General features: G+C 45.5%; 1 protein-coding gene across 1 annotated transcript in view; it reads right to left on the minus strand.

Annotated features, from left to right (window-relative positions):
- l(3)80Fj (lethal (3) 80Fj) overlaps nt 1-20,552 on the minus strand; it is a 141,726-nt gene that overhangs the window by 57,573 nt on the left and 63,601 nt on the right. The window contains exons 26-30 of the mRNA XM_084597788.1: nt 19,268-19,411; nt 14,418-14,545; nt 12,149-12,338; nt 5,115-5,351; nt 2,535-2,729 (exon numbers count right to left, since the gene is read on the minus strand). Of these exons, the coding sequence (XP_084453914.1) occupies nt 2,535-2,729; nt 5,115-5,351; nt 12,149-12,338; nt 14,418-14,545; nt 19,268-19,411 (894 nt within the window). The remainder of the gene's footprint in view (nt 1-2,534; nt 2,730-5,114; nt 5,352-12,148; nt 12,339-14,417; nt 14,546-19,267; nt 19,412-20,552) is intronic.

Consider the following 20,552-nt stretch of genomic DNA (forward strand, 5'->3'; position numbering starts at 1 on the left):
AACTGGTTTGCAAGGCTTGCAGCCGCATCTATCCTTCCCATTTGTTTCACTCTCGCTATAACTACCACTATAATTCCCTATCGCTACTCCTTTAAAAAAGTTAGGTGCAGTTCATGTCCATAGTACTCCCTGGACAAGCGGTAGTCATCCGCGTGATTCGTCGATGAGGACAAATTTTCCATCAACAGCAATGCTTGTGACAGTCTCCCTTTTATCTTATAAGGCTGTGCTCATGTCGATGCTACGAGCAATTACTATGCGACTATTATGCTGCTTTTGATTTCCCTGTTTTCTACCAACTCCGAGTTGGCAAACTAGACTAATCATGCAAGCACTTACTGTAGAACCTCGATATGTTCCCAGTTCATACCATTTCTCAGTTCATCAGCTCAAAAAGCTCAAAATTGCGGGCAGTAAAAGCCTACCACAGAGTTACAATATTCTTTTACCGGTTAATATGCAACAGGATAGCACGATTTGCCAGCTACTATGTTCAACATTTCAACAAAATGTGGTTGTACATTAGGCTTAGCAAGTTCAGCATTAAGTTTAGGCAGTTTGAAGTGGACATTTTCTGGGCAATGCATTTTTTTCGCTTTTTTTTTTTTAAACGCATCAACAAGATTTTACAGTAACGCTTTCATGCAAAGAAGCAATAAACTACCTCGAGCCACTGCAACTAGGTTGTGCACCTGATTCCAAATGGATGAATTCATTGCACACTCTGGAATCAAATCTAAGATTCATTGGTCTTCAGCTAGCAGCAGTTAATTGTATTCTTTCTTTTTTTTTTTTTTCCCAACAGGGATAAAAGGAGGCTCGAGCATTTTCGAGCAGCTCGAGGAGCAGTATTAAAGCCTATTTGGAGCAGCTTCAGAGCAATAAAACGAGAGTATTGGAGCACTCGAATTATGTTTTGGAGCATGCTTCTAGGCCCAAATGCTCTTATTTGGCACTCTTCGCTTCCTGGCATAAAAAATCCAATCTGATTACTTTTTATTCAACGTTCAATGCTTTACTGAGTATGCGTACATCTCTGACAAGGGAAGACAAAACAAGCACAGATCTTAAAAATAACACAACCCAAGTAAAACTTTGGAACAGACTAGCAACAAATGGAAAGCTTGCTTTTACACTTCCTAAATGAACATGAAGTTTAATTTTAAACAAGCCAAAAGACCACATCACAGAGAAGAAAAGCAAACAAGATGAGGCTGGCACGATTGCTAACTCGCCCAGCTGTCAATCTTGTTATTTCATCAAGTTTAACTAAAAGCTTTCTTGATAAATTCAGAAAGGGAGCCCACTCTGATGCGCTAAGCACCACCACTAGCTTGGAGTTCACATCAATGAGCAGCACATTTCCCTATTTTGCGCATGTGCTTTTGGATCCTATGCCTGTGAAGATAAATTTCTGGCCACTGGTCAGTAGTGCCTTCAGAGAGGTAGCCGGCACTCAAGGAAGGATATCCTCTTCCCCCTTCCGATTCCTTATTTGATGGCCTTCTGACAGTGGCTTCTGGCAGTGGCTTGAGCTACGCTGGGGCTTCCTTAATTTCAAGATGCTGGCAATAAGCTCTCTATGGCTTTCCTACACTCCTGAAAACACGTTTAGTGATTGGCACCCAAGTGGCATCACTCCCACAGCAGTTCAAGTATGCTTTTGTCTAGAATAGGCATGGCAAGCCTCAATGATGAAGTACCTGCTTGTTTTCACAACAGAACCATTAGAACAACTCGCATAGTTTTTCACAGCCAGACAAGTTTCCTAACCGCTCGTGGTAGCCAAGAGAAAGTGCTATGTCACATGCACAGAGCATTTCTTTGCCGATAAATTCCCGCCAATCACTTCGTTTAAAATTTACTCATGAACAAACATTTATTAGGCTCCATGTTCTTGTAGTTTACGAAAAATGTATTAGGCTATACCATTGCTACCGGCGTGTTGCCATCACGTTTATTATGGCTACCCCTATAACGTGCACACGCCATTCACAATATGTCATTGCCATGCTGTGCTTCTTACAGTCGTCTAATATAAGATTGCATCGAATCATATTTTTAGTAGGAAGTACCATAAATGATCCACCGAGCAGAAAGAGTAGTTCACTAAATTCGATGACAAAACATCGAGGCAGTCCACTTGGAGCAGTTTAGGAGCAATATTGCGTTTCAGAGCAGGATGGAGCAGGAAAAGCAGTTTGGAGCAGAATGGAGCAAATGGAGCAGCACTACCATCCCCCTCCTAAGCCCTTGTAACATAACACCAGCTAACTGTGTAAACTTAAGGCACCTGCTTACTCATCAACCAAGAATTTGTGACATAATATCTATCAGTAATGCAAAAAACAAACAAACATATACAATCCTTCAAATACTATACCAACTCATTTGTGCAATATCTTGACAAGACCTGCGCTGACTACACCTGTCTGGGAAGCAAAATCAATCTTCCCAGCTTTCTGCTCAGAAGACTCCGATGGTGTTAGTGCACTTAGCCAGTGGCATCAATATTCCGAGCATGCATATCGTACTTGCTGCGAGGGTGTGGCCAGGGTGTCGATGAGCCGGTTGACAATGGGCTTGACCTTCTGGTCCTCCTTGTCCAAGTGGCGGGCCAGCGTGCCCATGAGGATCACCACGCTCTGGCGCACCTGGTCGTAGCTCTGGTCCCGGGGTGCCTCATCCAGGAAGTGCTCAAAGAGAGGCAGCAGTGTGTTCACCTTGCTCTGCACAGCAGAGAGAGGAAAAAGAAGGCCAAATACGTCAGCTGCTTGCATTGATAACGCTGACACTGCTTTTCCCCGAGTTCTTCTATCTCGTCCTGCCCATGCTGAGGTATGGATTTCCTTGCTTTCCTCCTCTCCCTCTTCCTCTTTTTTTATATGACCCCTTTTCTGCCGAACACTCTGCCTATTTCCTGGTGCCCCTGAAGTCTCTTCCTGTGCTTCCCAATGCCCCAAACTATATCCTCAATACTATATCGGACATAGAAGAAAACGGGCTCCAACAGCCACTTCTTCACAGCTGTGAAAGACTCCATCTTGGATTTGAACTCGGTTAAAATGGAGTCAACAGAGTCAACTGGACAAAACGGCTTGAATAGGCTTGGCTACTTGCTCGAGACTGTTGCCACTCAAGTTATTGACATGTTCTTTACTGTCACTGAGGTGCCCCAGAAATATGAGTACACAAGCCAGAGTGCACGATAGCACTGAAAACCACACAGTATCCACTGCAGGTAGATGACAATGTTTGTAGTGCAGTGAAGGTAGCGGCTGATCTTCTTGTGGGCGTTGTGCATTTACACTTTTGGGCTGCGTGACCATAGTTGCCACATGGAACACTCCTCAGACTTCACACAGTGTGCGATATGCACTGCAAAGAGTTCATGGCATGCAATGCGGCCGCATCACATTGTGTGGTATTGGCGACGTCCAAGTGGTGGTGCGTATAAGACGAAAACATAAAACTTGGCTTGAATACAATCTAACATCACTTACAAATGAAATGTGAAACACAGTGACGTTCCCGACTTTTAAGGCCAATGTTTTGTAGCAAACCGATTCTTTTTTTTTTTTCCCAAGTTGCAATTTCTACCGACTGCTTGATTACCCGAACTATTTTTTGGGTCCAGCTAAGTTTTGAACATCAGGCGATTACCACAGAAGGCTAACTGCCGCCTCCATTACATGGCCAGAATGTTGTACAGAGTTCACAGCAGTTAAAAAAAAAAGGAGGGGATTTCAAGGTCTTTTGAGGACCTCTTAATTTCAAGCAATGATACATTTATTATCTTGGAGAGAAAATATAGCTTTCAACAACACAGACAAATGGAAAAAATTAGTGAGTCTCTTAGATGTCTCTTAAGAGAAGAATGGCGAAAGCCTACCTTTCCTATCCTATAATTTGCCTTAAATCGTTAGCCTCTTGTCGGCATTTGTTGCAGTGCTACATATAATTATAATTGGTTTACAGGAAAGGAAAGGCACAGTATCTGTCACACTTTATGCGACACATGTGCGTTTGAATGGTACACCATCGCTCCTGTCACATGGGGTTCCTTGGCGCGCGTTCAAGTGTGGTATTGCAGATGGCAGGAAGCTAGACAACATAAGACTTCTGTTATCGGCATTCGTTGCATTGCTACATATAATTATAATTGGTTTACAGGAAAGGAAAGCGCGGTATTTATCACACTTTCTCCGGCAAGTGTGAGTTTGGACGGTACACCATTGCACCTGTCGCGTGGCGCTCCTTGGCGTGCGTTCAAGTGCGGCATTGCAGATGGCAAGGACGTATCCCGCCTCGGCCAATCAGAACGCCGCAAAAACGGGACACACTTTGTCTTCAACAGCAGGAGCCATTAAGCTTTTGCCTTAATATAAGGCACCATTGCATGAAACGCATCAGTAATTCACACACTAAACTTTCAGTTTCTTTGCACATTTTTCAAGTCTTGGTCAGCTTTTGTTGCTAGTGAGCCAAGTTGCCAACTCAATGTAATGTGCTAAGGAAGCACATTATGAAAAGCTCTCAAAGATTTCCCGCTGTTGCACGGTCAGTACTCTGAGGTTACAGAGGGGATGGTTGCTTCCAGTCTAGTGGCTTCTACCGCCAGGTGGATGGTAGAAAAGCCACCATCCCAAGAGGGAGGAGAAAATAGGAAGTGGTAAGGTAGGCCTTTCGCAGCTCATGTCTCAGGCAAACCTTAAGGGAGGTGTTGGCCACAAGAACACCTAGTACCAATCTGAAGGGATTAATTTTCAGTATTACAACACGGTCGATGCCAAGCTGACTTTGCCGAGCCTATTCAAACATAAAATTCAAAAAATACAATTCAAAATTCAAGTACTACAATTTAAGGCCTTTGCTGTGCCATAAATTAAAGGGTCTACAAGGCCTTGAATAAGGAGTTTCAAAAATCGAGGGTTTTTAAGGGTTTCAAGGTTTGCTACAAACCATGATTGCGGGTCTGCTAAGAGAGCACTAAGTAAAAAAAAAAAAAAAAAAAAAAAAAAAAGGGAATACTGTCTAGTTGTACCAGACTTGGTGCAGGTTGAACAAGTTTGTGCACCACACAGATAGACGTCTGCAAAAGAACAGAGCCTCACATTTCCGTGGAAGTCGACGAGGGCGGTGGCGGCGTCCAGAAGAGCCTTGTGCACCACGGGGTGGGGTTCTGCCAATGCCTCGTGCACATAGAACTGCATGAGCTCCGACACGGCGTCTGGAGGCACCAGGGGTGCCAGCTGACCCAGGGCCAGCCCCACACCACTCCGGGGTTCCCACACGTCGGGCGGCCGCTCCATCAGCACACGCCCAAAGCTGTCCCGCACTGGCTCAGGACGCTGCAGGAAATGCGTGCAAGTTGCAGTTCAGTACGTATGCAACAACCCACTGCGGTGGCTCAGTAGCGTCCTCACAGTGGAAACACTGTTTTCATCCCAGGAGAAAAAGCCAAGCCTTGCACCCTGACCTGTAAGTTGTGAAATTTGGGGGGAGGGTATACAGCTGCACTAGACGCTATCAATGCACTTTTCAAGTCTGTTCCACTTAAAAGTGTAGCTGTGAAAATAGCAAAATTTCGGGTGCAAACCACAAAGTAGCACAAAGTCCTAATTACTAGCAGTGTAACTGATTCGTACATGAATTCATTTTCTTCACCACATAGATGACCACCAGTGAGTTATCGCGCATAGGCTTTTGAAGCAAGACGGCAGTTGCTTCTACGAAAAAAGAGCAAGGTAAGTTGCGTGACAAGTGCAAAATGCTGCCATTTGCAAATGCTATTTTGTTTCACAGCCAGTTTAAGTGAAGTGGAAATTCATAAAGGAGGTTCAAGTACAGGCAAACCTCGATATAACGAACACGCATATAAAGAATTATTGAATATATCGAACTCTTCCAAAATATTTTTGTCGAACACATGTATTTTTAACTTCCCATTGCGAACGCGGTTCAGCATAAAGAGGAGTAAAACCTCATTACAAGAGACACTCAAGGGACCCGAAAACATGTCTCTTGTAACCAAAAATTCTAAAAGCATTGTGTAGATCAGTTTATTGCACATCAGCATATAAATGCTTTCACACGTATTAACAGGCAATTGTTCAGGAAAGCTTAAAGAAGTTATTCATACTAGTATGTGCATTCCTTCACAAATTCTGGAGGCCTTCCTGTTGTTCTAATACCTTTGAAGCACTCTTACATGCTCGTTACCCTCACATGATTTACAAAGAGAAAGACATCAGGATTCTGAGCTTTCATCTTGTGATCAGATTTTAACAGCGAGGAGTTAAAAATGCTGGATGTCATTCATGCATTTTGATTTGCTTCATAGGTGACCGTAATGCGATGCCAGTGGCTGAAACAGCGGGGTCGTTTTGACTTTCCAATCATGGGGAGCACTCCTCAGTTCCTGACATATACAACAGAAAGGACATTGATATTCGCCGCGAGATCGACCTAGAGGTGGCGCCACCGTCACTCCGGTAGTGTGGATCGGCAGCCGGCGGCGCTCGCAGAAACGCACGCTGCGTATGTCTGCTTCCGAGTTTACGGCGGGTTTGTTGCCGATGAAAACGTGTCTTATGCAGTATTTCTGCAATATTGCAGAAAAAGATCCAAGGATTTCACCAATGCAGCAGAAGAAGAGCGGATTTTAGGAAAACACAGCACGCAACCACCAGACTTCTAGATTTACTTTGCATGTTTCTTGCGCTGTACCGCGCTCACGCGCCTAATGCTTGGGCCTGCCTAATGACAGCTTTGTTTTTATTATCGACTTTTAAACAGTTTGCGCGTGTCTCATGCGAGTGAGATCGGCGAATTTAGTGTCAAGCCCACGCAGATACCTGCAATACTTTAGATTGAATCGAGAAAGCCTGGTTCATTATATCGTACTTGACTCGAGGATTAAGCAGGTTGAATGTAGCACTGGCAGCGCACTGCATGGCGAGTTGCTTTAGACTGAGTGCACATCAACTCTGGCCCAGACAACCACGTTTAAGTATTCCCCAATAATGAGATCACGCCGACAATATACAGGAAACCTCGCCGCACAGGGAAGCTGATTGTTCACGTGTACAGTGCTGAGTGGATTGAATTTGCCGAGATTTTTTTGCGGCCACTGTCATAGAATGTGATAGCGTATTACTGCATGCGCCACTAACTGCAAATGATTTCCTGAAACCGAGGAAAGTATAAGGGATTTCTGATGTGCGTGATGTTAATATAAAGCGGCAAATTAGTAGTGTAATTATTTTGTTTTGCAATACCAATAAATGTACACCGTGTGAAAGAACTTTAACACACTTGACAGAATTTACAATATTCAGCGATTAATTTTCAGTAACGTTAAAGTGCACGCTACGAATTACTCACTGCGAAGACATCGTTATAAACTACGCATGGGCACTGTCATGTTCTGGGAAGCAATTTTACAGGCTGAAAATTTCTTTATCACTAATTATTTAGCAGTGACTAAATCTTATGCGAAGTAAAATATTAGGGTTGCTTCCAAAACAGATGCCGGATATAAAACTATTCCGAAAGAAATGGAGGTCATCTTATCATGCGGCTATAAAGATGTATTTATTCCCGAACTAAACACTAATATTTAAGCCCGCATGAAGCTGTTTTACTCCCCTTGTCAGAAACGACGATTTTGCTCGGAAGAGCACTTGGACGAAAAGGGATTATAATGATTATAATAGGCTACCAGTAAAGTACATTAACCTAGGTGTATTATGTAATATTTTGGGTAACAATTAGGCGCAGGAAATAAGTTTCTCAAACATTCGAGCATTTCTCTAAAGCAAAATTTGCTCACTAAAACTTTTACGGATGCACAGAAGCCTTCAACAACAACATAAAAAAGAAAGAGATGCATATTGGTCCGGGTTTAACGCATAAAGCGGCATCGGCTATGACGGATGATTGCAGAGGCTGGTTTTGGCGTCGTTTTTTTTTTTTTTTTCATTATTAACACCACATTTACAACGTGGGATTGTTTATTGTGCAGTGAAATCCCACAGCAGAGGAACGCCTTTCGAAACGGTTGTGATTGAATCCCCCGTTCTCGAAATCAGCAGTCGAGCTCCTTACCATTGAGACACCGCGACAGAGGTTTAATAGCAAAAAAAAAAAAAAGTAGTCGCACAGCTCTATCGAGCATACAGACGGCATAGTAGCCATAGAGTGGTCTGTTCAAACTGCATTCTGCTATATGAAGCAGTCTGCGGTGGCATATGTTTTAGTAGCTGCGGTATTCCAAACAGAAATGGGAATATGCGATTTCTTAGCGTTTGCATTAACTTTTACTGACGGCAGCGACCTGTTTTGCTTTGACACGGTGGTAACGACAGTACCACTTCGTTTGAGACATTGCATGTCAAAGTATTTCAAGCGCCGAAGACCGCGATGAATGATGTCCTTATCCAGGCATGACATATGCTCGATACGGACAAGTATTATTTTTTTTAATGAAGCGTGGGGTTATAGACTGTTCATATTTATTTTGCAAGAGGCATATAGGTAAGCAAAAGCTCACAGGAACCGCGAAACAAACAAAAACACTCCTGTACACGCCGCACGCGCGCGTAAATCACTGCGGGCTGGCACGCGACGCGAAAACGCATCCACACTGAGTAGGTTTCGCCGCTGAGCCGCAAGGTGGCGACTCTGCTCGATCTCGAGGCCAATAGAACAGAATTTAGTTAAGAGAATCTGAAGTGCATCATATATGAGTTGATACGCTTCAGCTGCATTGCACGAGCACACCTGGGTTGTGTCTCTTCAAAATAGTGAAGAATTTACTCTAGGGACCTGAAAAAGTTGTCCTTAGAAACCGAGTATCTCTTGTAATCATGTCTCTTGTATGCGATGTTGTTAACATGGCAGATATAGGAAAGCCAACCAAACCATTTTCAAATGTCTCTTATAACCGAGTGTCTCCTATAACGAGATTTCACTTATTACAAACTTCGCGACGCCAAGCACTACCTCAATTTAATAGCAGGAGGCAGGCTTCGTTGCACTACAAGTGTATTGTGTGGCGCAGCAAACGTTCAGGACTACCTCACAGGCACTAACAAAGCCACAGATGCCACGACGGCATTGAGAGTTGACAGCCAAAGAAATGCATGGTCTCCGAGATCACCTCCCGGAGATCTCGGAGGCCATGAGAAATCGTTCGCACCTCAGAATCGCTAACAGCGCCGCTTCAGCAGCGGCGCGATCGAATGTTGCTTTCGCCCTTTGGTTTTTGCACCTTTCGCGTTTTTTAGTTTTAGTGTTGCAGCGGCGTCGCGGCGTGGCCGACGCTGCGTCGGTCGTCGTGTCAAGTGTGGTGCACGGGTGTGCGTAGTAGTGCTGTGATGGCGGTGAACATGAAAAAAAGAGCAGCACTGACATTAAAGACCAAGCTCGAGATAAAATCAAGGCCTTCAAGGCAGTTTACAAGAGAAGACTGATTGACACTCTTCTCGTGAAACTTTGTATGAAGCAGGACTTGAAGATTGACTTGCTGGGAGCATTAGAGCGGCATGGGACAATGTGAAAGGCAAAACGATTGCCAACTGGTTTCGGCACGCTGGTTTTGTTCCAGCAAAGTGACGATGGGGACGATCCCGACGAAGCAGAAGCAGAGCTCCGCGAGCTCGATGAGGTCTGGAACGATTTTTCGCGTTTTGTTGGTGATATGCCCGCAACAATGACTGTAGGGCACTTTGTAGGCGACGACGACATCGCTGTGGATGTTTTTGAACATCCCGCAGACGAAGCTCAGGCTGACCCTGCAGACGATGAGATCATTCCGACTTCACAAGAAGCGCTTGCTGCATTGGATTTACTGCGCCGCCACTGCAGTGCTATTGAGAGCAGTGGGTTTGCCCTTGTTGAGTGTTTGCAAACTGTGGTACAGGGTGTGCTATGGAACGTGATCAACAGAAAGAGCAGGCCGCGATAACGCAGTTCTTTGCGCGTAAATACTAAATGGACGTGACCCAAGTAGGCCCCCTCCGAGTTACTGTGCCTTCTCCGATTGAATTTTGCTGCTCTTGCATGTATTTGCTACGATATTTTATATTACGAATTATGGATAGAGCAAACTATTTTCTGATTTTTATAACAAGGTTTCACTGTAGTCTGAATCATGAGAGTGCGATACAAATCAAACTGAAAATCAAAAATGAAAAATGTCTACTCAAAATAATTAGCTGACCTAGATTTTGACTGCTCAGCACTTGTCATGCAGTGCTGCAGAACTATGTATGTTGAGAGTACCCACACAAAGGCTACATCGCCTTATATGCATGTGCAATGGCCTCATGCCAATGCAATTCGTAACTTCCTATGAATCAAGGGCATACGCCTGCAGCTCCTCTCATTGCACATTTACCTTCTGATGAGCTGCCAACTTAGAAAGTTAAACCTCGTTGTAACGAACAGTTAAAAAATAACGATAGTTCGCTATATCCATAATTCGTAATATAAAATTTCATAAAAAATACATGCAAGAGCAGCAAAATTCAATCAGAGAAGGCGCAGCAACTCGGAGGGTGCTTACTTGGGTCACATCTATTTATTTACTCGCAAAGAACCGCATTATCACGGCTTGCTTTTTTGTGTTGATCGCGTTCCGTATCACGCCCTGTTCCACAGTTTGCAAACACTCAACAAGGGCAAACCCACTGCTCTCAATAGCACTGCAGCACTCCTTATGAAGTCAGAACGTTCTCATTGTCTGTAGGGTCAGCCTGAGCTTTGTCTGCGGGATGTCCAGATTTCCACAGCGATTTCGGCGTCCGTCAGTACAGCCCTGGTCGCTGTGATGTCATCGCCCCTACAAAGTCTTCTACAGTCATTGTTGTGGGGATATCACCAACAAGACGAGAAAAATCGTTCCAGGCCTTATCGAGCTTCTGGAGCTCTGCTTTGTTGGGATCGTCTCTATCGTCATTTGATGCACGGGTCTCTGCTGGAACATACCTGCGTGCCGAAAGCAGGTGGCAATCGTTTCGCCTTTCACGCTGTCCCATGCCGCTTTAATGCTACCAGCAAGTCGATCTTCAAGTCCTGCTTCATACAAAGCTTCACGAGAAGAGTGTCAATCAGTCTCCTTGGTCTTGTAAACTGCCTTGAAGGCCCTGATTTTATCTCCAGCTTGGTCTTTAAAATGAGAGCTGCTTTTTTCTTCATGTTCACCACCATCACAGCACCACGCACACCCGTACACCACACTCGACACAACCACCGACACAGCCTCCACTGAACGCTACGACGGCCACACAACGCCGCTGCTAACACTAAAACGCAAAGGACGCAAAAAAAAGCAAAAGCAACATTCGATCGCGCCACTGCCGCCGCTGCTGAAGCGGTGCTGGCAGCGATTGTGAGATGCAAACGATTTCTTTGGCTGTCAACTCTCAATGCCGACGTGACTTCTGTGGCGCTGTCAGGGCCTGCGAGGTAGTCCTGAACGTTTGATGCACCACACAACACACTCGTAGTGCAACAAAGCCTGCCTCCTGCTATTAAAGTGAGGTAGTGCTTGGAGTCGCGAAGTTCGTTATATCCGTTTTATGCCGAACCACATTTGCTATGGGAAGTTAAAAATACATGTGTTTGACAAAAATATTTCGGAAGAGTTCGATATAATCAATAATTCGTTATATGTGTGTTCGTTACATCGGGGTTTGACTGTATGCACCATTGCTTCCACACACGTAAGTACCAAGAACACGGCCCCAATGTTTAAACTCACTTCATTTAAAAACACTAACCACGACTGGCCATCTTTGCATAACTGAAGGAAAGCAAAAGAGCTAAAGAGGCTCTATAATGCAAACAAGTGCGCAATTTTTCTTTACTATTAGCTAGAGGTCTGCTTTCCCATCCCTTGCCACCTGGCTAAGAGAAGCAGCTACGGTAGCATGGAGTTGCAATTACTGGTAGTGAAAATGGTTTGTACATGAATTATAGTTATCTCCCGCACGCATATGCATCTCAATGGAAATGTCGCAATCAATCTGAATTACCCGGAAACACAAACAATTATGTCTGCTTAACTGACGAGCTTCTACTGTGCGTGTATTATGAGGAAACCAGGCATGAGCTGAAGCGATGACACATGACAACCACCGACCTGCAGGTGCTGGCGGTAGGCATCCATCAGCTGGAGCAGCACCTCATTTAGGCAGTCGGGGAAGGCCTGCAGCAGCGACTTGAGCGCCAGCGCGGCCGTGCTGCGGATCTCCGCCTGGGGGTGGCCCACGTCCGACAGCAGCCGGTCACAGAGGGCAGGATCGGGCTCCAGCTTCAGCTCCCGCCACAGCCTGCACCCCGCAACAAACACACATGGAGGAGAACGCATCTCCCAAGACTCTGCTGGAAAAACACACCATCAGCTTGGCTATGAGATCAGCTTGACATGTGACGACCCCAAATTGAAAAACCACCTTTTGTGGTTGCTAATGCCAGACATGGAATGAAAAATGAGACAGCTGGTAAAAAAGCACCATTTTTGCACTGCGTTTGTAAGAAAACCAGCTAGTGTACATGCTGAGAAGTAAAATTGCGCGCGAAATGCTGATTCAAGCGAACAGAGATCTGACCACGGCCCATAAAATTTGCAATGGTCAAGCCTGTGGATTTACACCAATAATTCAACAAGTAGCTGATGCCCACCCTTGGTTTTGCAACAGACTCCCCCAAGCTCGCACTCAGCTTCACGCATAACTGTGCCATCGTGCTGCTCACGCTTTCCATTCCGGCAACAGGCGGGTGGTCACGAAACAGCTGCTCAGGACGTATCGCATCTACAATGCAAAACTCTCTGTTGCATTGTAATAAAGTGGGCAGCTCAGCAAGTTGGCACACATTTCGAGTAAATAAAGCCAGTGGAAGGAAACAAACACAAAGAAGGACACAAGTAGACTTTTCGTGTGTTGAGTGCTCGTGCAGTTTCATTGCTGAAAAGTATATACTATGTGTGATTTTCACGGAAATAAGCTCAGTTAGTATCCCAGCGCTGGCCTGTGTCCCTCTCTATGTCTGCATCCTTCCGCTGGTTTTATTTGTTCTCCATAAGGTGTAATGAACGCATGGAAGTAAATGAAGGGGTCAACGGCTGTGGTGTCGTACCAGCTGAGGTTCGATTTGATTTGCACACAGGTGCCTGAGGGTGGTGGGAACTCTTGTGATTGGTCCGAGGAGCAATGGATTGATGAACAGTGTAATCCGCTTATAATGATACCAGATATAAAGATATATCGCTTATAACGATCAAATTGTTTGGCTTTACCAGTTTTCCTGTTGCCTCCAAGTAGAATTATATCATATATAACGATTCAGTACAGGCAGCATATTAGTTACAACGCTGACATTTTGGCAGCCTCGAAAATGTTTACGAAAAATTGTCTACAAGGGAATGATATAAAAATTCGACATAAATGCCAAAAACAGACTGGCATGGAGAAATCCACAAAGGGCATTGCGTGCTGATAGAAAGAAATGAGCATTATCATAATTGCAATTGCTGTTCGTTGCTATGCAAAAGGGTGAGGTAGTAGTACCATCATTGCCAGTGCCCAATTGTGCAGCCGTGGAAGATGGCGCTGACCAGTATGACGGCGCAGATTCATCGGTATTTCCAGCAGGGTTTCAAGTTAGATGCTTCGCAAAAAAAATAGGCCCACTTGCATACTACGATTTTAACTATCATCAAGGCTGGGGATGTCCTACAGTTCACCCGGTCGCTAATCCGTTTCGTGCATGCAAAAGTGACTGCCGCCAGCGTATGCACTACTGGAACCGATGCTCCCAGCGGCTGTCAAGCTTCAGCTGTTGTTCAAGCGAGTCCAAATTTCCGATGTTACTAAGCATGCTTAAGTTATTTAATGGCTATTTATATATCTTTTAATAAAGTGTCCAGCACTCTTTACGAAGATTTGCATCGTTCAACCCAATTCACTCATCGCTGGTAAGTAGGCAAGCCTGCATGCATGAGAAAATATGTTGGCATGTTCTCAGAAAAGTAGCGCAAAAAAAAACGCGGACAAGGACGGGCTCGTCCTTGTCAGCGTCTTTTTTGCGCTGCTTTTCTGAGAACTATGTACCAACACGCCCAACTTGCCACATTAACTAAGTTGGTATGGTCTCTTTCTTTTTTCTTTTTTTTGCTGGTCCAGATATAAAGTTAATCGGTTATGACGATCTGATTTCTCGGTTTCCTCAATATCGTTATAAGTGGACAGCACTGTATGTATGTCTATTTAGTGGAACAGTTCCAATATTGCAAAACAATAGCCAGCGGCAGGCCCTGCCCAAAGAGCTGCGCCTGGTACTAGCTACGGTAAGGGATTGGCATAGAGACACTAGGATGAACAGCTCTAGCTGGACAATAAATGACCCACTTTTCGGCCAGGGTCTTGATCTCCTCCTTGGTGTCAAAGCGAGCCACCCAAACTCGAGCCGCCAGCTCAAGGCTGTTGACCGGGTCTGTCTCAGGGGTGGGCACCACCAGCTGAAGCATCAGCAGGCACTGCAGGGGAGGAAACCTCATGTAGCGACAGACCACTCAACTTTAAAATAGCAGGGAATAGATAACGCACACTTGACCGATTCCACAAAACTGTGTCGCAAAACATTCCCTACCCTAGTGCGATTCCACAGATAGTACTAATAAAATGGTGCAACAGTTTGGTTTTGTTTATAGGGTTTAACGTTTCAAAGTGACTCAGACTATGAGGAATGTGGTAGTGGAGGGCTGCGAATAATTTCCTATGCATGTGGCACTTCAATGCGTACCGACATCGCACTGTATGTGGGCGTCTTGCTTTTCGCCTGTCGAAATGTGGCCACCACAGCTGGAATCGAACCCGTGCCCTTGGATGCAACAGTCAAGGACCCTAAGAAATGGGTCACTGCAGTGACGCTGCGACAACTTGGTGCATTCCTACTGTCGCCTGCAGATGTGTTATGATCAAGTTTTCAAAAAATAGCCAATGTGACTCTTTTCTCGCGCCAAAAGCGAGCCACCAGTTCCCTACACTTTCCCAATCAAATTACACCATGATGCGAGCGGTTCATGCAAGTTTTATCGCGTCAGCAATACTGTGGCCGGTTCCAGCCGTCGCATAGTTCCGGGAAGGGTCACGTTTGACCTTGAGCCACAGCTGAACCGAATACGGCTTTAACTAAGCCGTATGAACATGCCTTAGTGGCCTATAAGGGTAACGTGAATGCCAGGGTCCTGGCAGGCTGATTCTGACATAACCGTCCCATGTGAAACGAGAGACCCAAGTCGGCAGCTCCTGCCAGCCCACATACAGTTAAAGCTCGTTAATTCAAACTCGAAGGGGCCGAGAAAATTGTTCGAATTAAGCAGAGTTCGAATTAACAGTCGGGCACTGGAATGAGCGCAATCGTGGCCCACCGTGCTGGCCGTGCCCACATGTTGACTCATTACCATGAGTAAAGAGGGCTAGGCGCTACTGCACGTTTACGGAGGGCGATTCCGATAATTTTTGCAATCGAGCCGCAACGGCGAATGAACGGGACTAATCGGTCAGTCATGCGCCACAAACAAGAACCGGAATGCATTCGTGTGAGTAGCGAGTTTCAAAACATGTTTATTTACACGAAAAAATAATTGGTAATGTGCGTTTGCTTGCGTTTCTTGTGCCGTGACTCCACATGCATCGACTGCAGCTTGCCCAAGAGTTCCAGCACAGGATCCGAATTCTCATCGGCGGAGAAGTATCGTGCAGCAAGATCAAGCGCCAACGCTACTTAACATGCACTAGGGGGTGGCACCGGAACGTCGTCTTCGTCGGACTCATCGTTTTTAGCTGTGTTCGCCACCCGTGAGCCCTGTGGAGCACATGCAGCCGCGATTATATTCTCATCACTCAAGGGCCCAGACGTCTCCACACCGTTGTCAACGTCAACGTAGGCTTCAAAGGCGACACCCTCCGACAAAGCCACGTAGCCACGGTCGAGCACGACGGAGTCATCATCAGACGAAGCCTCCGCTACCTCCGCGCTGCATGCTTCTGGGGCGTCGCTGCAGCCACACTTGCGGAAAAAATTTTTGCTAGTTTCCGGCTTGACGGTATTCCACGATGATGCCAGCATGTGGACAGCTCCAAGCAAATCGATGTCGTACGACTTGCCACCGTCCAAACAAAGAAGAAGTCTCTCTAGGAGGTGGCGCCTGTGTAGCGTTTTTAAGTTCTGAATAACTCCAAGATCCATAGGCTGGAGCACAGAAGTCGTGTTTTAAGGCAAAAATGCCAAGCGGATTGCTGTCAGTCCACTCATGTCACAATGAGCTGTACAGTTGTCCACGAACAGGAGAACATTCCTGTTCTGTGCAGCGAATTTCCTGTCTAGCTTGCCCAGCCAGTCGGTGAAAATTTCCCGTGTCATCCCCAACTTTTTGTTTGCGGTGTAATCAACAGGAAGCGTCTTGACGCCTTTAAAACAGCGAGGCTTCTCTGCCTTGCCGATCACTAGCAAGCGGCACCGTTCCGTGCCCGTCGCATTTGCGCATATCATGACGGTGAATCTTTCTTTGCTTCTCTTTCCGCCAGCACAAGTGTCACCTTTGTAAGTGACGGTCTTGTTGGGGAGCAATTTGAAATACAGCGCCGTCTCGTCAGCATTAAATGCATCGCTGAGCGCATAATCAGCGAGGAGTTCCTTCAGTTCACTGGAGACCACTGTTCACACGTTTCCTTGTCGACTTCAGCTGAGTCCCCACAAACGTTTCTAAATGTCAGCCCGTGACGCGCCTTGAAACGCGACAGCCAGCCTTCCGACGCGCCGAACTCGCTGATCCCCATTTGGCTGGCAAAGACTACAGCCTTCGCAGCAATTATGGGCCCGCTTAACGGAATGTTCCGGCTGCGAACTTCTTTTATCCATGCCATTACGGCACTCTCCACTTCGGGATGGGCCGACGTCCGTAGCCTTTAGCGAGAGGGCTCCATAACGTCTTTACGAAAGGCAGCACTGATCGATTCCTTGTTCCTGAGATACGTTGACAGCGTTCTCTTCTTGATGTCATACTTTTTACCTATATCCATCTTGGATAGGACACCACGTTCCACCTCACTCAAAATCTCCATTTTCGTCTTGAGGTCCTTTGCCGTGTATTTACCGCGGTTTGCCATGGCTGTCACAATCGATGAGTCGTCGCTGGCAAAGCGGTGAGGCAATGAAAACGGTAAAACTTGGACCACCGTGGCACGAACAAATGCACGGCACTGACAACTGCGTTGTGCACACAACGTGACCGCAGGACAAAAAGAAAAAAGGCTTGTCAAAAGCGCACCCAGCAACCGCGGTGCAGCCAAAACCTGCAACGGCTTGCGCCGAACCGTTGGTGTGATGGAGCCTGGCGGCACCCGGAAGCAAAAACCTGCTACGGCATGCACTGGAATGCTCGCTGTGACGAGTGCGCACCTCGTCTCTCGCGCGCGGGCAGATTTGAAAGATTTTGTTTTTTGCGTCTTTAGTAATCTTTCTGCGCATTGTACACGGTAGGGGCCGACTTCTGTCTGCGAAGAGCTGTGTGAGCCACGGGCTCCTGGTTCGAATTAACTGTTGTGGATACTGGCATGTTCGAATTATCGGGCGTTTTCTCCTATTGAAATACATAGGGCCATGCCGGGACCCGAGCGTCAGTTCGAATTAACCGCAAGTTCGAATTAACCGAGTTCGAATTAACGAGGTTTTACTGTATAAAGCCCCGCTTTAACATGTCAAGCTACACCATGAGGAACACTACATGCTGAACCATAAGCGCAGCCATGGAGGTATTGCTAACGCAATTCAACCCGGTTTAAGGGGGGATGCTAGGCTAAAGGGTCAACTTTTGAACAGCTGTACCAATTTTCATAAAATTTTCTGGAGTGGCTTACCTTCCTCTTATTAGAATATATTCTAAATTTCACTGCCCTAGCACAAATAGGTAATAACTTGTAGCTGCTATACTGAACAAAGAGGTGTGTCAGCTTAGGAAAACTATCATTTCAAAAACAATGAAGATATACTAATTTTTTGTGATTGAATACCTTCTAGATAGTTCATCGTGCAGGATAAGGAGAATTGCGGGCTTTTTACGGCATTTTTGTAAAAATTCCTGCATTTGGAAAACAAACTTCATTTTTTTTTGTTGTCATTGTATGTAAGATGTCTCAATTTTTTTTAACTTGGAGAGTAATTAGTGATCTAAAAAGTGCCTTATCTCGTTCCCGACAAAAATATAGTCCAGAAACCACCTTGAAAGCCACTTATAGCGAAAGAGTTTGGAAATGATAGTTTTCCTAAGGTTATGTTTTCGCAAAAAGTGCGAACTTAGAAAAATGAGTTCAAACATTTCGGAACATGCTGTTTAATTTTCGGACCAAAAATAATTAATCAAAGTGCCCTGCTGCATACATAGGGCCCTCCTCTTCAACTCGACGCTGCTATGTGGCGATTGCTTCGCTTCCCAAAGCTTCTCCGCGTCGAAGACTTTGTTGCAGGCATCTTCCTATCCCACCATCAACCACTCACTGATCGCAACAAACTCGCAGAAGCGCAAGAAAGATAACAAGCAGCATCGAACCTACTAAAGCAGTCTGGTTAGCCAGGTTACTTTTGGCGCAAAAACAGCGTTCGAAGGTGGTCACTTGTCTTGTTTCGGCCAATCCAAGCTTCAGTTTCGGTTTTCCAGCCAATCCGCAATTGCCCGGCCCAAAATAAGGCTTTCCGTTTTTGTTTTTATTTTTTAGTTGTGCGCTGTACTCTCGATAGCAGGTCATCTTTGGCTAGAAAGTGCGAAAAACAAACTTTCTAATGTGGTGTTCCACTCCGCGTTTGGTTTCTTGCCGCTTTGCGGCCGCGCGTTGAAAGCAGCGTTCATAGGCGCTTTCTGCAGCGAACGCGGTCCACCACCTCGTGAAAAAAATTCATTTTATTATTTTCTACGGCGCTGATGACTACCAAAATTGGTGAGAAGCTTCTTTGATAAATGCAGGATCCAAAATAGCAAAAAATAAAAAACACGTTTTTTCTTTTAAAATCGCGATTTTAGCCCCGCATCCCCCCTTAACCAGAGCTAAACCACAGCCAATTATTTTAGCAATAATGTGTTAATGTGAACATGGGATAATTGCAACTATTTTGTTCGGTCTCTTGAATTCTAATTAAATAGATTTTCCCACGATGCCACAGGCCTTTTCTGTGACAGAAAGCCTGTCCAAGCTGTTCCTACCTGGAGGGCGGTCTCCCGCACCACAAGCTCAGGCGAATAGAGAGCACCCAGGAGGACCTTGACCTCGGCAACATCTGCACGGCTGCAACCTTCAAGGCCGCTGATGGAGAAGCACACGTCGACGGCCACCTTCTGTGCAAGGCGCTGCAAAGAGGCACATGATTGATCCTTCATCAAACAGAGAACACACCGTGAAAGACACAAATGCACGACATCTGAACTAGCCGCCATTCCCCCCCCTCCCCCCCCAATGTGGTTTAAAAATGGAAGCACACGAGTGTACGCGTGAGCGGCTTTGTTAGTTCTATCAATTTTTTTATTTTATTTTATTTATTTATTTATTTTTTTTTTGCTGTCAACAGTCTTTTACATAAACGAAACTGCGCTCTGCATGCTGACACAACACCCCTTTAATAAAGAAAGCATGGTGCAGAAAAACTGCAGTAAGACAGATCAAATTTGATAGCTTTACTGCACTCCTACGTGCCTGAAGAAGCACTCCTAAAAGATAGAAGCATTTTACTATTGGCCATTCCGTGACAGTGAAGGCTGTGACAACGGCTACTTAAATACTTTGAGGCCTCAGAAAAGTGATGCCACTGCATTTGTACCAGGTAACCTGTAAAGGAGCCATCAATGTTGAAAGCCTAATGTTTTGGTGCGACTGGCATTTCTAACTGCCACATCCCTTAAAATCTGAGATTTCTTTTTGTACACCAAACGTGCTCCTTCATTATTGCTGCCTAAATCGATCCTTTCGCTGTCATTGATGCACTAGTATGTCTTCGAACTTCTCCTTGCAGCATCACTAACGTACCTGTATATTCTCTACTGTGCATTCAAAATTTTGCACCATAGTGCAAAGCTGGCATAGTTGGACTTGTCACATCATCAGCCGGACCATTTTAGGAGCAGCTTATTTTCACTGCGCACTGTGAAAGTATGTATATTGAAGAGCGTGGAGGGGCAGTGCCCAACCTTCTTTTCACGGGGCGTGGTAGCTCCGTGCACACTACCCTCTCAAGCAGAGCGATCGTGCGACTAAGAGACCAAAGGTTGTTCTGCCACATGTTGCAGCTCTACAGTGCGTTTTTTTTATACTGTTGCTGTGTAGACTATGTCACGCCAAGAGGCTCGCATCTTTGCCTTTCGTATCGTGACTCGATCACCACTTTAGCTCGCTCGCCGTGGCCTCCCTTGCCGCTACCAGCAGCAAACAACAGCATTGTATTCCCTTTCTATCTTTTTCTGTCATTTTTTTCTCACAACCTGCCCCTTGTTGTGC

This window comes from Amblyomma maculatum, chromosome 3, assembly GCF_055883805.1.
Source record: "Amblyomma maculatum isolate TAMU_Amacu chromosome 3, ASM5588380v1, whole genome shotgun sequence".
Classification (NCBI taxonomy): Eukaryota; Metazoa; Arthropoda; class Arachnida; order Ixodida; family Ixodidae; genus Amblyomma; species Amblyomma maculatum.